The sequence below is a fragment of the Mixophyes fleayi genome, chromosome 8, assembly GCF_038048845.1.
Source record: "Mixophyes fleayi isolate aMixFle1 chromosome 8, aMixFle1.hap1, whole genome shotgun sequence".
Classification (NCBI taxonomy): domain Eukaryota; kingdom Metazoa; phylum Chordata; class Amphibia; order Anura; family Limnodynastidae; genus Mixophyes; species Mixophyes fleayi.
The window spans coordinates 98,442,116-98,459,739 of NC_134409.1; the positions used below are offsets into that span (position 1 = coordinate 98,442,116).

General features: G+C 38.2%; 1 protein-coding gene across 1 annotated transcript in view; it reads left to right on the top strand.

Moving 5' to 3' along the window:
* The window catches only part of TOM1 (target of myb1 membrane trafficking protein), an 80,942-nt gene extending 77,895 nt beyond the window's left edge, over positions 1-3,047 (top strand). The window contains exons 13-15 of the mRNA XM_075182987.1: positions 401-460; positions 1,374-1,413; positions 2,407-3,047. Coding sequence (XP_075039088.1) covers positions 401-460; positions 1,374-1,413; positions 2,407-2,552 — 246 coding nt within the window. The 3' untranslated portion in view covers positions 2,553-3,047. The remainder of the gene's footprint in view (positions 1-400; positions 461-1,373; positions 1,414-2,406) is intronic.
* The last annotated feature ends 14,577 nt before the right edge of the window (positions 3,048-17,624 follow it).

The window sequence follows — 17,624 nt, forward strand, 5'->3', positions numbered from 1 at the left end:
TCTTTTTTTATATACATTATTATTAATAATAATAATAATAATAATATTATTATTATTATTATTATATGTAAACTGTTATAATCACAGTGTTCATTTGCAGAATCGGCAAGTTTTATTTGAATAAATAGAATGTATTGTGGAAATGTAGCATTTTGCAACAATGTCTCTAGGTTTGGTTGTGCAAGTGAGGAGGGTGGGGGGAAAAGTTTGTGCCAAATTGTTTTTCTTTCCTGGTGTTTTAAATTTAATTCCAGGCTGTGCAGCACGTATAATATCTGATTTATCCCAGATCTGCAATCCCACCTCCTAGATATGTAATATTGTTCTAATGCAGTCATTTAATCTTGAACAGGAATCGTAAGCCAAATACTAAAATACAAATCTTTTATTTTTCCATCAGATTCCAGCCTCTCAGAACAATTTCATGGAAGACATTGAAAAATGGTTGTCTACTGATGCAGTGAGTGACTCTGGGGCTTGTTTGGCTTTGGGAACATCTTTACTATATGCCATATAGATAAGCACGTCTGAAAATCAATATACTGGTCTGGCCATATCTCTTCGTTTTTGGAAAAATATTTGTTAAACTTACATATTGATTTAAATCACCAGTGTGTTGTCCGGCTTGTCCTTATTAAATCACTAATACATGATGTGGTAGAGTGGAACGCAGGTAGAAATCAGCCAGTGGTGTATATAATGGTGGCCAAATACGGTACAAACCAGTGGTTTAGTCCAGCTGCAATTTGACCACTTACACTACATAGTTAATGAGGTGGTTGGAAAAAAGAGACCAGTCCATCAAATTTATCCTTTTATAAATTATAGATGTACAGTTTCATTACTGTATTGTACACCTAGAGAACAGATAATATGCATATCTGCAATTGGTAAAGTGTTCTATGCAGTATACAGATTATCTGTGACAATGAACCATAGTGAACCATCAGATTAATTGTTTTAGCAATCTTTATGACATCATGTGGGGATGATTATTATTATTATTATTTAATAACTCTGTTCAGTGTGCAGATGCGCTACTCTTAGTTACTATTCAGATTATATATATATTTTTTTATGCACAGTGTAGACAATGAAAGCTAACATGAAAGTGTTTGTTTGCTATGAGTTATCACACATGTTCTTAAATAACCCCACTTCCTTTCCTTCCCCATGTGTTAACTTCCTTCATTTCAGTATTAAGCATATGCCCCAATTCTTTCAGTTCTGGAATATTTTATACACGGCCTTGTACTGAACTCATCCGCTGTGATACCCGAAAGTGTATACTTGTTGTTATAACTCTGCAAAGTCACCCACCTCTACAGTAGCATACCGCAAGTCTATAATATGTGTTTTCTTCCCACACACAGGCAGATGAGATTGAGGGGGATGATGGTGTTACCAGTGAAGGTAAGTTGTCGGCACTTAATTTACTATGGTGAATTGTACATCCTCGAAAACAGATTGCTACTGGCATTCATGGTGTTAGGGTTGTATGAAAGATCCAAATCCGCAGTTAGAATTATGTTTTTAATGTATATAGCTATATTGGAACATTCAATAAATGTTAGTAGGTGCACTGGAAGTATTACAATGTAAACATATTTGGGGTTGGTTCCTAAAACGTTTTCCTAAAATGGGTAGTAGACCAGTAGAAAGAGCTCACAAGGTAAATGGTAGGTGGTGCACTCTCCCCATTTTCTATCCTTCCTGAAAGACAAATTTTCCTGTGCATTTCTAATTGAATATGTTCAAATATATTCCTACAAATTGATCTTATTTAGATATAAGATGTTTTACTTATTACTGCTGTATGATTACATGATGTATTATTTATACTCTGCACACCTGTTTTGAGTTTGTATTCTGAGTGGCCTGCCTTTAGAGCACTCAGTCTGCTTGCTGGACTTGATAGCTGGATGACCAGATTTGTAAACTTACATGTGGGTGGTCAAGTTACACTGATTAGGACATTCAGGCACTTTGCAGAGATCCTGGTTCACACTTCTGGGTCAGCTAATGATTTCACACATGACCCAGTGTATGTCATTGGCTAATCTGGTTTATTGTCTTAACAGTTAGTTTGATATGTCATAGTGGGGCCTAACAGAGGTGACCTAAATGGCCGCCCAAATTCATGCCTATGAAATGAGCTTTAAAACCACTGATAGTTACCAGACATGTAGCCAAAATGAATTGCACTAAATAAAAAAAGAAACAAAACCATAGATTATGATATGAAAATAGCAAAAATATGTTAAGAACAGTATTTTTACATTTACTCTACTCTGCAGTATATAAATCTACAATTGTTTTTAGTAATGGATAACTATTTCTTGTCTTTTTCTTAAATAAAGTGGTTACATTATTTGACTTTGTTGTCTTTTCTTGTGTCCTGCACAGAGTTTGATAAATTTCTAGCTGAGCGAGCAAAGGCTGCAGATCAAATTCCATCATTACCTTCTCCTCCAACTGATGCTCCCAGAGCAGCTCCCAGCACAGGGCGGGATAAGAAAGATAAAGTTGAAGATGCCCTTTTTGCTCTGTGAGTCTTCATCCACTCATTGAGGGGCTCAAGGACATCGTGTTTTGTAAACACTTCACTAACTGTTGTTGAACGAAATTTACCAGTAGGAGATTTCTTGTAAAACAATGATGAGCTTTTTCCTGCGGTACGAAAATCTTCTGTAATATGGATGGCACTAGTAACACCAGATAATGGAGCTGTTGAAATTGCCTCTCTATTGATTTGAAATCTGTTTTTGGTGTTAGAATATAAGTGAATTTTCCTGGTGCCTCCTAAATCCTGCCAGCCTTCTGTTGGGATCCCATTTCTCACACCATCTTTGCTTTTTTTTTTCTCCTGCATACCATGTTTGGATAACTGCCAGTATCGAGGAGAGATTACTTAGCACTACAAAACTGAAGCAGTCTACATGTGCCTCTGACAACAGTTGTGTTCAGATTCTTCTTCTATTATTAAGGAAACAATGCATTTTAGTCATATTGGACCTGAGACATTAAAGAGAGCAAAGCAAAAAAAAGGGAGTAACTTTGCATTTTGGTAAAACCGTGTTGCATTGGAGGGGGGGGGGATTTAAAATGTAGGGACAGATTTATAGTTTAGATAGGGCATGTCCTAGTTCAACTTTAAATTTCAGTGCAAGAATAAAGCTTTCATGTAGCACACAAATACTTAATAAAGCATCCAGTTTGTTCCTTACATGCAAAACAGTAAACTAGTTTGCACCCCTTGCATTGTAACATGGTTTGTGCAAGATAAAATGTGCTCCTTGTTTTGCCTTGCTCTCCCTAATGACTCGGGCCCATTGTGTATAGACTGCACTACTGGAACGTCTGTCTTCTTTTAAGTATTAAAAGTAAGCATGCAACGGGAGTGGACTTCCTAGTGTGCTAATTATTGCATTATGACAAATGTCTTGCTTACTACCTGAAGTGCCTTGTTGGTTTGTCTTCTACTTGGTAAGAGAATAGCAAACTGTTGTTTTCTAAGAGGTTACACTGCAGCCCTGGGGCAACACAATGGTTTTCCCAACACTATATTTTTAGGTACAGGATTATGCTGCTTTTTAATTATATTTTTCTAAAACTTGGTGGCTTAGTGTTGGAATATATATATTTGAAGTCAGCCCTTATCTTTATGGATGTGCTTGAATATTATTATTTCGCTTGGTCCTTTTGTGTCCTGCAGCCATTGTAAGATTGCAGAAAAATAACTAAGTGGAAATCAATATCTACTTAACAAGATGGCGGTTTAAAAGAATGATAGTCCTGCAGGGGTAACACATCAAAAATGAAAAATTGTAAACGCAAAATAATTTTGACTGAATATCTAAGCACAGTTTAGATACTTTGTTCGTTTTCTGCACATATATCATCTTTGCTACTATATGGTCTTTGCATTTTGTTAATTTTGGTGTGTTTAAATATTTTTCTTTAATTTACTCTGCTGTTGTATAAACATTCACCCAACAAAGGAGAACAAGACCAATCTACGTCACGTGATCCAGAGTTATTCCCTAGAATTTCTAGCAAAATCTATCCCTTAAACTACATGGGAGTTTTTCTCAAAAATAAATAAATAATATTGAAAAACTACAAACAGTTAGTACTTTTTCAAACATACAGATCTTCGATTTTGAACTCTAAAATGAGTGTGCGTGTCTGTCTACATTGATCACTATTGCTGACTGTATGTCACACCTGACTTTGACATTGATCACTACTGTTGGCTGTATGAATGGGACAGAATCATATGTTCCAGACAGGGCAGTGTTTATCATACCATAGTTGCACAAAATTTGAAGTTGTAAAAGTAATTAAAATTTGTTTGCTTAACTTAAAAGTTCTTGAATGTTTAATAAATATTTTACTGCTTTGATAGTAAGTTCTTAGAAAGTGGCTGTGGCATAATATTTTATGTAGCCCAAAATAATTGTGGTGTGTCCGTGTGTGTGTATATATATATATGTATGTGTATATGTGTATATGTATATATATGTATATATATATATATATATATATATATATATATATATATATATATATAAATTTGTCTCTCTTAAATTTAATTAAATGTTTGTTTTTAACATATGAAACTAACCTTTTAAAATTGGTGTTTTAATGGATGTTTTTAAAATAGATTGATATTACCACATTTTTGTCATTAATTCACCAACATTAAAATTTAACATTTAGTTTTAGTTTGGAGTTTACAGGTATAAAACAAAACTGTATTACTTACAATCTGTGCGGTGATCCTCTCTTTCAAAGGGTCCCCCTGCAGATTTAAACGATCTGCATTTCTCTTTCCTTCTACCATGTCCTAAAACAGACATCAGTGGTATAGATTCCAGTCCTCCATGCACTTCTCCACGAAGGGCATCAACCACAAATTGGCCTGTTTGGAAAAGGCCCACTTAGGTAGGAGAGAAGGGAGAGCAATGCTGGAGGATTGGAGCATTGGGTGAACTCACTGGAACAGTGGATCACAACACGGAAAGTAAAACGCTGTATAATTTAACATGTCTTGGTGAACTCCACATAGAATTAAATGTTAAGTTCTGCAAATACATAAAGAACAAAATGGTATTTGTCATTGTTTAAAAGAGAGATAGGCCTACATTCTCATTCTTATAACTGCAGTCTTCTATAAGGACATAATCTTTTAAAGCCAATTTTTCTTTATAATAAAAAAAAAACAGCTTTTGAGGATTCAGCCATATGTGGATAATGCATTAGTGCTGTCCTTACCTTAAAAAAAACACCTGGGTATGTAAATCAAATAAGTGTCTAGGTTACAGCTCCACGGGGGATCTGGAACCTTCAAGGATGCAGAAGACAGTTTCTCTTAATTGTGCTATGATTTCTTATTTATCAAAGGTGTGAGGGATTCGTGCTCCAGAAGTGAGAACTGTCTTCAAATTACAATGACCACCACCCATTATCTTACTGGGAGTATACCGCCTTATACATGGGTGAAAAGGAGTAGATGGAATTTAACACGTCTCATACACAGGATAGTTTAGTGCAGTGTGCTATGTGATTTCTGCTTTTCTTAGAAATTACTTGCAGACTATTACTACACCCCAATACTGGCTTTTTATTATTTAATGATTTACTTGTGTTTCATTGAGTGTGCAATTAGCATTTCTTCACCCTTTATAGAGCACACTAAAATACTTGCTTATTTTCCCATTCTTATAGCTCATTGGTCAGTCATCACAGTTTCCACTGGCTTGTGTAGTAATACTTAAAAATCTTATATGCAAATGCATATTTCAGAGATATAAAGTTCTCGTTCCCAGCAGCAGCTCATGGAGAGCTTGTGTTTTGCAGTACAGCAATGGCTGGCTGTTCCTTAATTTCCAGAACAGAAAAAGGAGCATGATACATAGTTAGATTCTCATATATTAGTAAATATGTTCTTAATGTTGACAACCCAAAAATCCTGCATGTATGTTTTACCTACCATTTAACAAATAGTAAACTTGTCAGTAGGGTATTTTACCCGGGATAAGCAGTTCTTCAATATGCATCACAAGTCACTGGTTTGTTGACAGATGTGCACTGTGTAAGGTGTATTCTTTATATAGGACCCTTGTAGTCCTCTGTGAGGACTAAATATGTTAACATCTGCTTCAGTGATTATAATTTGCCATTTACATCCATTGTACACAGAGCTGGTCCTACTTAATTATGGAGATGTAAACATGTAAATGAAATGTTAGGTTTATACAAAGACCCTTACTGCAATAAGTAGAATTGCAGATATATGTATAAAATGAAAATACTTAATAGATCAACGCTATAGCTAATGTTTGTTGTTCTTAAGTTCGGAAGCAGTATTTACTTGTGTATGCTTTCACTCCATGTAACATTATACCTGTGACGGGAACAGTTAGAAATAAGAGACTTGATAGATTAGAGGGACACAAGACCTATGCAGGGCAATCTTGTAGACATTCTTTTCCCTTGTGCTTGTCAGCAGCACTATTTGCGGTCTCTATCTGGGTTAGTTTACAGTATAGTCTGATGTGGTATTTTATTTGCTAAGACCGTAGACCACAAACTGGACACAGAATTGTATACAATAGTGATCAACAAGACAGAAATATTCCACTTTTAGCCACTTACTCCTGTTAAGTAAATAATCAAAGTGAAATGACTAATTTAAAATGTACACATTTGGTTTAGCAGACCATTTGGAAAGTTGAAAAAACGGACAAATATTTATCTAGCTTGATAAACCAAAAATACTTTCTTTTTAATGTAATATGGTAGGTAAGCTAACATTTTATTGAATGTTGCATTGCATTTAACTAAAAAAATAAAATTGTTTATTGGTGTTTGTCCTATTCTTCCCTTCTTGGTTCCCTGTTTGTAGTTCTCCCGTGTCTGCCATTTGTCACAATTTTACTGGAAACCATTAAATAATGGTTTGTTTGTATTTTCCAAGACTAAGTCTATTGGAACTGTTGACAGTTCTATTGTATAGGGGAGTACAACCATGGTGCTCATTGGAGATCTCTAGAGTGCTTCCCATATAATTATACCAATTACTTTGCCATCATATCCCCCCCACCCCCCACACACGAGTATATCAGTGTTCGTGCATTCAGACAACTATACAAGCCAATTTTACACGTGATTATACCAGCCACTGTCTTCCTGTTGATTACATAAATTTACATTGTCCCTATAAGATATTGTCCCTCCAACTCACTACACTGGTTGTCCTCTGATAACATTAGGGACCCCATCAGTGCAGTAGGTCCTCATAGTTCAGGTAAGAAAAGGTGGGAATATATGGATAAAGTGTGGATTTTGCTTATAATTGTGTTAATAGCTGTTGCTTCATAAGAAGGTGGAAGCATACAAATATGTAATTAAATTGTGGCAATATACGCTGCCTTCATGAAACCCTGCTTTCCTAATCTGCTCCACAATACACTCACAGCTTGTATTATGGTGACCTTGTGGAAATTTTTTTACAAATGTTGCGCCTGGGTCAGTTCACCTTTCGTGTTTCCTTTGTTCTCTCTCAAGCAACTTGATGTCAGGGGGACTAAGGGTGACCTTGACTGCGGAAATAAGGCTTTAATTCCTCTAAAATGGTATACTTTTCGCACACATATGAAACATGATTACATGACCCCTATAGGTTCTTAACTGGGCAGTAAACAAATAGGTTGACTGTCCTCCTCTGACATCAAGCATCTCTGAATAAACAATCAAGGCCAAGTCACATAAAGCAGGCATCTGAGGCATGTCAGTCTCCATCAAACTACAGTAACCCCTTGTTTGCACACACAGAATGATTTGCTGGAAACCATATTATCTAAAATAACTTCATATTTTGGTAACCACATTAATAAAATATTTTCCTAATTATCCTGGCTAGAACATAATCTGAGTTGGATTGAGCTATTGGGAGGCCCTGTGGTCTAAAATTAAGGCTATAGGTTCATTATTCATGAAAAGAGAGAAAAAACTATTGTTACCCTCATATCTCTCTCACTGCTCCCTCCATATCTATCTAACTCATTGGTTCCTCCATGTCTCTCCCATCACCTACTCAATATCTTAGTCATTGCCCCTCCATATCTCACTTATTGTCCACTCCATAACTCTCCCATTGCAGCCTACATATCTTCCCCATTCCTGGTACTTCATATCACTCCAATTGTAACCCCTTTCCTATAGGTATCTCTACAGCCTGTCCCTATAGCTCTTATTATTAGTCCCCATCTGTACAGCTATCATTACAGCCCTCTCTCTTTAGTTTTCATTAGAGCCCACTCCATATAGCTCTCATTACAGCCCCCTTTTCATTGCATGGTACTCCTTATAACTTTTATCTCATTGCATTTTATTTACTTTTACTTGTTGAGACTGCCAGCGTTCTTCAGCAGAATCGCTTCATTTTCCTTGCTGCTTAGGCAGGAAATGAATACACCTCTTATCAAAGCATTGGATTACGGTGCTACCTGACGCCTTTTATGCACTTAGGGCTCCGGGGAGCCTGTGAAGTGAGGTTAGCCTCATGTATTTTTAGGCATCAGGGGGGCTGAGAGAAGGGGGCCTGTGACACATTTTCTCTGTGCCTCTGGCCATAATGTTTGATTTTATTTGCTAATTGCATTCAGACATTTCATAAATCCTATTTTATGTAAAATTACTGTAACATGTGAGGAAAGCAATAGGCTTATCACCCATAATAAAGACTACTTTGTTGGGTAATTGCTACTCCCGTCCACATTGTGTATTGCCTATAATTAGGGTGCAATAATTAAGCAGTGTGCATCATATTAGGTTTAAGTTAAGGGGAGTAGAAAATGTTGATTTTTTTTTTTTGGTGAAGCTTTTGCACTGCTCATTTGAGAAATATATCACCTGTCCATAAAATCAAGTTGTATCTGCTTCCATTGTAAGCTAAGTTAATGAAATATGCTCACATATCTTCACATTTGATGTCCGTGACAGTGGGATCACTCGCTGATAAAATCCAGAGATGGAGTCAACAAGCCAGGCAGAAATGGCGTGTAAGGCAGTAAAAAAGACTTGCCCTAAGGAGATGGTGTCCATAGTGGGGGATTGAGAGCATAACAGCAGAGACCTGGGTAATATTAATTGGGAAATTGGTCCAATGAGCCTGGAGAACCTGCGGATGGAAGATGAAGCCAGGTAATGACTGAGGAAAGGAGATCAGTCACTACAACCACCGCTGGTAACTAGGTGAAATTGGGAGAGGGAGCACAAATGCTTGAGAGAGTAGTCTGGGTTGGGGACTGGCAGTGTATCTTCCATCTCCAGTAGCCCCAGTCTCATCTGCACTGAGAGATGGAGATGTCACTGGAACTGGGCATCACTGTACCATTCAAAAACCTGTAGGCAGATAGCAGCCGCCTTTCCCGGAAACAACATTGCTCACTGGTACTCTGATGCCCCCTGAACTTGATTCCAGTAGTGTACAGTTGTGAGTGAGGTAGAGTCAGGGAGACTCACAGCTATGAAGCAACACATAGACAAACCGGACACAAAAGAGAATGATCAAATGGCAAACTGGCTCAGAGGACAGGAGTGGTACACAAAGTCAATAAAAAGGCAGAGAGTTCAAGGGCAGATAGAGATCCAGCAGTAATGTCCAGTAAACAAAGCCAAGGTTAAACACAGTAAATCCAGCAGCAGAAGATATACCAATCTATATAGGATAAAGCTACAGAAACTAGCAAGACAATAATGGCAATGAGTGTATTTATGTAGGTCCTAGCCAATTGGTTTCTGGGTAGAATCATGTAAGCAGAGAGTGTTGACTACTCAGCTGCTAGGTAATGAGCAGTGATGAGTCTAGCAAGAGCTGGTGATCAGTTGCAATGTGGAATCCTAGTTAGCAGATTAGGAAGCATGGTGCGTAAAGTTGCTCAACAACACAAACAGAAAAACTTGATATTCAGCAAAATCTGGAATGGATTTTTGAGATAACAGAGCAGCAAATACATAACACCTTCTTGCATGGACTCCAGATAACTGAATGAGGTAGAGGTGACCGATACATATCCAATACCACATGTAGAGGAGTTATTGGACAGGGTGCCGGTGGCTCGCTTAGTGACCAACTTGGAACTTATTACGGGGTAGAGGCAGATACCTCTTACCAAGGTGGCAGAACAGTGCTCTGCATTCACCACAGCATGTGGCAGAGATCATTGAGATGGTGGAAATATCAGACCAGAATCATCAAAATATCGAAGTTATTGTTAAATGTTCTCGACCCACCAATTAAAGACAAGTGTGAGCATTCCTCTGGACAGCTCAGTTTGTTCCCCAATACAGTACCATCGCCAAACCTCTTACAGATTTGACATATAAAAAGTACAGAAGACAGATTGACGGACAGAGGCATGTCAAAGAACTTTTAAACAGATCACAGAGATACCGTCCAGCCAACCAGTGCTAGCAGGACTTCCAGTGACTGTTAGTTTTATAGGTGATGCATCGGGTTGTGGGCTAAGCGCCTTGCTAAGCTGGTTCTGGGAGGATGGACAAGTGCATTCCATGGCATATCTCTGTCGCAAGTTGGTAGCTGTCATGGTCAGATGCAGAAATATAGGATCCCTGGATCTGCCTAACTTGGCACTACTCTACCCCGAGGCACGTAGTCTAACGTGACAGGTTGTCTTCACCAGGAACCCCTGCAAGGAAGTATGGGATTTGCAGCCACTGCCTCACAGGTCTTGGCCCTCCAGAGAGAGAATTAGATGAGGCCAGTATGAAGAACACAGAAATAGGCAAAACTCTGCAGAGAGATGCCGCTGCGTGGCACTGAACAGCAAGCTGAACACAAGGCATGTGCAGACCCAAATCCAAGATGACCATCGGAAGGGCATGACGCTCAGCGCCTAGAGGGACCCGTGCATGGAACAGGTAAGTGTGCTGGGACCTGAATGTGGGCCCGGCGTGTGATAGTAGCCCAAGAGATTTCTTATACCACAGTTGAGAAAGATTGCCTGCCCATTGTCTAGGTACTAAAGAACTTGCAGCCCTATTTATATGGCAGTGAATTACTAGTGGTGACCGACCATAATCCCCTGAGCGGGTTGCAGTGGTCCGCAGTCGTGAATGGGATACTGCTGATATGGAGCTTGGCATTACAAACTTATAATTTTGTTGTTTCTCATAAAAAGGGCTAAGAACATGGAAATGCTGATTTACCTATGTCAGGAAGAAGAACATGCTTATACTTCACCTGGTTTGGTTTATATGACCTGCCCATCCACTGGACAAGATCCCACTCCCCAGATTTAAACAGGCTACTTCGATGGGTAATTGTTACTCCTGTCCACATTGTATATTATTAGGGTGCAAAAACAGTGCACATCATATTAGGTTAAAGTTAAACTTTTAATTATGTTCACCAAAGGTTATACGTAATTGTAACAATGTTCAGTGTTTAATTGTTACTATTGTGCCCAGTTGGCAAAAGAGTTTAAATTGCACTAAGTGTATTTTAATGTACATAGTTACGTGAGTATTATTATTGGGTTGTTAGAAAAATACCATGAAAGCCACATGGACATGTCTAGCTAGGCAGCCAGCAGGTCCAGTGTTGTGTCCGGTCTAGGGTTATATTAGGCAGTTAAGGGGAAGAAGAGAAACCGTTTTATATCTTGCCATTGCTGTGTTGACAGGTATATCAACTGTTGTCAATAAAATCAAGTTGTATCGGTTTCCCTGTTCAGTTGGGTGATTGAAATATAGCCACATATCTTCACACAAGTATTCAATCTCCCCTCCACCAGCACATTTGATTTGTCACTTGTTTCCATGTAGAACATATCTCTTTACTCCCCTCTGCTCGCTTTTCTCCCACAAATGCCTTAAATTTCTACACCTTGCTTTCTTCCTCTCAGGTTTTTTTCCACACCCACTAGCACGCCCTTCAATAGTTCATTTAACCTCCCAGCTCTAAACTATCTCCCTATATCTTTCCCCAGCTGTTTTTTCTATCCCTGTCCCCTCACACTTTTCTCTTTTATCTATTTTTTTTCTCCAACCAGCTATTCTCTCTTTCTGCTGGTTGTCTAAATAAAGACTGCCTGTAACAAGGAGGTCCCATTGAAGATTGTGTGTTACACATAGGCACCTTAGCTGTAGATAATAAAATAAAGTAAGACAGTCTGACTGACTGCACCTCCATCACTCTGCATCCAGTGCAAATATCTTGTTTGTTCCACTTTTGTCATGGCTCTGCATGATATTAACATCTATTAAGTGCAGAATTAGCTTATTACATGTATTGTTATCCAGTTTTTAAAGGCTTCTCAGTCTCCTTCCCACATTATATAGCGCTGTGTCTAGCAAAACAACCTTATGCACAGCAAGCACACCTGCTTGTCCACCATATTGACCACAGTCTCATGTTTTCCATATGCAGCCATGTTTACAGCTTAAACAAAATCAGCTGTTCTCAATATTTTATTTCCACTCATTTTCTCCAGTTGCCCGTATCTGCCTCTTTAGGTGGCAGTGATCTCCCTTCCCTTACGCTACTGACACAGTTTTTTGCTGAGTCAGAACATGAAGTTGAAGAGGTCACTGACACCAATGGGTAAATGTATCAACCAGCGGTTACTTACAAAACACAGATTCTCTGTGGTTTTCTGTCATTGTTTAGGATGAAAATGTTATATATTTATTACATCATTCTGTAAAATTTGGATGTGCTGTTCATCTGAATTTACTTGAAAGGAAACTGCATTTCTATTGATATTGGGTAAATAATCATAAAGTATAATTATCTGTGTTGTTAGATTGTCATCTTAATCAGTTGATTATATCTAACTGACTTTTCGCTATCCATATGTCCAAAGTTTTTTATAAAAATAGAATCCTGTTGAAGCATTGGGTAAACAAATATTACATGCAACTGCAAAGCCTCAAACTTGCACATCTTGCACAATGCCCCCTCCCCCAAAACATCAGCACCACTTTTCTCTGACTGCCTCAGCCATAAATGATTATTTCATTACTCAAAAAGCAGCAATTATCATACAGTACACTTGTAGAAGCGTAAATAGTTTACTAAAAACTGCACATCATTTCTCTCTGAAACATTTTCCCATCTTGATTTTTACTAACCGCGTAAATAGACTTTGAAAGATTGTATAATACATTTTCTTGTACTCAAAGTTGCTCATATTAAAGTTTTGATATTTAAGCCATAAGATATAAAGAAGATTCATATAACCATTAAACCTTTATAAGGAATAAGGTTAGGAAATATGCCTGTGTTAATGGGACAATGAAGTTGGTTCATTTAGCAGAAAGAGAGGCGAACACAGGAAATGTATAATTAGAAATCACAGATAGATCAGAGGAATAATGAGGGCGAGTGAGATGAATGTGAGTGGTCCATGGAGATCTATAATACAGAAAACAGCAGCATATATGCACAATGATGACTTCTCCCCAATCTACAACCTGTCTGCAGCAACTCACTAAACTGACAAGTCAGTGCCAATTATAGTGCACCTGTCAGAAAACTATATATATTCACTTGAGAGTATATTAAATTTTGTACATTGGAATATTCTTTATAAACATGTATAGATATCTGTATATCTGCCTTTACAACGGATTCAAGGAAAGAGCCAATCTATAAAATGCAGCTGGCTTTTATCTACTGGTATGAGCATTGTTGGACTATGTGGATAATCCAAGAAAAAGAAATGGAGGAATGCACATGGTTGTGAGTTACCTATTAAAATTGTCCACAAATTGGCTGTGGAAGGGGATGTGAGTGGGAGGAATACTAAGAAACTGCAGTCTCCTTGATTGCAGCTATTTATTGGTCTGAGCAATCACACATTCTTCTACAGCTTCACACAGCTTCGATGTGAGATGGATGACTGATGGTGAAAAACCCATGGGATCGGTCATCTTGCAGCGTAGTGATTGTTTCACCCTACCGATTTTTGTTTGTATATAAAGGGATTAATTATCAAGAGTGATATCAAAGCACTGGGTGTCTATTCATATGCATTAAAGCATTTTTATCCAAGGAATGTTTTTAAATTGGTTGCTTCACCCTCATTTTATTATTAAGCAACTGCAGGACTGGATGGTGCACCTGTGTGTCATTTATGGGCCCGAGTCATTAAGCATAAATCAGGAGTAAGCATAAAGTATTAAGTAAGTAAAGCAGAAATCAGGAGTAAGTTTGCACCTTGGCAAAACCATGTTGCATTGAAGGGGAAGGTAAATTTAAAACGTGGGTACAGATTTATAGTTGGAATATGGCATGTCCTAGTTCAATTTTACATTTCAGTGTAAAAATAAAGCTATCAAATATATGTGTCCTACATGAAAAAACAGCCAGTATTTAACTTGTGTGCAAAATAATAAACTCATTTACACCCCTTGTATTGCAACATGGTTTGTCCAGGAGCAAACTTCCTCCTTTTTATTTTTATGCTTTGCTCTCCTTAATGACTTAATGGCCCTATCTGTCTAGTCTGTCAGGTTTAATATTTAATATACATCCTTCATTCTATTACATGGATGTTGGATAATTATATGGTCTCTTTTCAAGTCCTTGACACACATTTCTAATCCAGTTATTACGTTGCCAGGCTATGTACCACCACAGCTTCAATCATTCTGTATTCCCCTTTATGATAAACAGCACACTGTTGTTGAAGCGTAAAGATGATTCACACCTTCAAATGACAGATGCACACACACGCACATACACATGGACATTTTTTCTATAAATAGTTGATAAGTGCAATATTTCAAAAGTTTATTCCAAATATTCAGCAGAGAACTGAAATGCATGCATATTGATTACAAACATGTTTATAAAAATAGGAATAAAAAAGAAAAGCACTTTTTCACTGGTTCCTGATGCAATATCTGAGCCAGAGATGCCTCTGAATACCTGCGTGCATTCTACCCATAATACCACACAGCATATGACACTGCTACATGGCCAATATGCTATATACTTCAGCATAGGCAATACATAGCAGACCCACCATGTTATAGGGTTACCGTGTAACATATTGTTTGGGGCCACAGTCGGCTGCTGAGTATTGACAAGCTCTACTCACTAAGGAAGGCAGGTAGGGCAATTGCCTGAGCCCTTACTCAACTGGGGGACCCCTTTCCTCCCCTCCTTTATTACACTTTCCATAGCTCGTTTTTACTATTACTATTAAAGTGCTGTGAAGAATGCTAAATAATTTTTAATAATAAAAATAGATCTTAACACCCCTATTTCACTGCAACCACTGGCCCTTTCATTCATGGGTAGAGGCCAAAATTGTCCTGGCACTAACATTATAAATGAATGGGACAGGAGTGGTGGTATGAGCTAAGCTGGCTTCACTGTGGCCGCAGTGCTGGACACACTACAGCCACCGTGTAGCCAATTGGTCTAGTTTGAGTTTAACCATACTGGTGAGTCGAAAGGCATCAAGTCAGGAATAATGTCGTTCTGAGGAATTCAGGATTGTTGATGTCCTGGAGTCTAGGAAAGATTACAAAGGAATTTCAATGGATTTTCAAATCAACCACTATACAGTAAATATAATATAAATTAATAAATTGCTGATAATGATAATTTATCAAGAGCTATTATGATGAGATGCTCAAATTAGTATTTTATAAAAACATTGGATGGACCTCTGGTGTTCTTGAACACCCCTACCACCACATGGCAATTTTGGAGTTACCATGTTTGGGACCTCCATAGCTCCAAAGAAACTGCTTCCACCAGTTGTGGTAGTTACTCCATGTGCAACACCCAAAATAAGTTTAACCCCTTCAACGTTGGATCTTTTGCGGTAAAAACTCCCCATAAATGCTTGAAGGAATATTGTACTAAAATAAAAATGTCTGGAGAGACAATTCAAATTTGGAGTTATTTCACTGCATTCACAGATTTCACATTTGGCATCATCCACAAACTGCTTTTGAACAAAAGAACCTAATGGTAACTGTAAAATATGTGTTGATATGGCTTTAGCTAAGTTGCTGCTTGTCTAGATCCTGGAATGTTGAGGCCTTATTTGGAAAAATGACAGGCACATGAAATTTAAAAAGCTCCAATTATTCCAGGCAATAAATCAATAGCACCCAAGTTTAATAATTAGGACTTCCTCCCTGCAACCAGCCCTAACATTAAATAAATATTATTCACATTTAATAATAGAATCATTTCTCCCAATCAGCCCCAACATTAAATTAATAGCAAACACATTTAAAAAATAGACCTATTCCCCCCAAGCGGCCCCAACATATTAAATTTAATAGTCCCACCATCACCCTGCAAATAAAATAATAGCACCCACACTTCAGCATTTAATCATTAGCTCACCGCCCTTCTACTCTACATTAAGAACCCCCCTTTCCCCCTCACACTAACCTTCTTCCAGCCGTGCTGTGTTGGGAAGGCAGACTCTCTTATCTGCCTCTCTTGCAGCCTGCTGACATGGGATGGCATGCCTGTCATGTGGTGCACGATCCATGCGACGTGTCAGTGAAGGAGATAGGAGGAGATCGCAACACTCAGGAGGAGGTGGACACACAGAGAAAGGGAGGGAGGAATGGATTATCCATAGCCACATGGAGTAAGGTGCCTGGCACAGAGGAGTGGCCAGCCACCAGATATTCTACTGTCCCCTGCTGGCACCTCTTGAACTGGTACTATGGGAGCACATGGTCTGGGAGGCCTGTAAATTGTATATCAAATGTGTTTTGACATGTGGCTTTTACTTTTGTTTTTTTACACAAATGAAGTGCCAGGTGATAGCTAGTCAAGAGACCTACACTGAAAAAAATTAGTTATTTAATTAATAAATATTTTTTTTCAGGAGTTTTTTCTATTAATGCCACCCTGAGATAAAGTTAGCAGAACAGGTATTTCAGTCAACCCCCATGGGCCTAACAGTGTCAGGCTTTCATAGCGAGCAGCTGTATTGGCTTTCAATGTGATTTTATAACAATTAAAAGTGTTTTTATTTTTTTAGAGAAAATCTACATTATATGGATTAACATGAGATTTAAGTACATTTATGCTTACACCCCATGTCATATGCAAGCTAGTTAGTAGTCATATAAAACGGCAAAATAGGATTGCACATAAATTTATAGTAATAGCTTGATATGGCTCAGAAAAGCCATCTCAGAAGTGCCCAAATACCAATTTATGGCAGGGAATGGTGAATGGTGTTTGTACAGAGGCCATAAACACCTCATTTGCATTTACACAGACTTTCTAGTTCTGAAAACACAGGAGGGAGGTCTGTAGGTACCTGCAGCATATTAAAATATCCTGCTATCAAATGGCAGAGCTATCTGCTGATATTGACACAGCCCTATCTGGAGGCGTGGAGTCTAACGTGCCTCTGGTCTTCACCAGGGATGCCCTGCAAAGGAGTTTGGGTTTAGCTGCGAGAGACATGCAGGTCGTGGTTCTCCAGGAGGGCTGCCAGAGATATAGTTGTTAGCAAATGGATAGTCAGGGAAGCCAAGGTCAAGCCGTGCAGTCTGCGCAGTACTCAAGGAGGATCCAGAAGAATAGTTAAACATGCCGG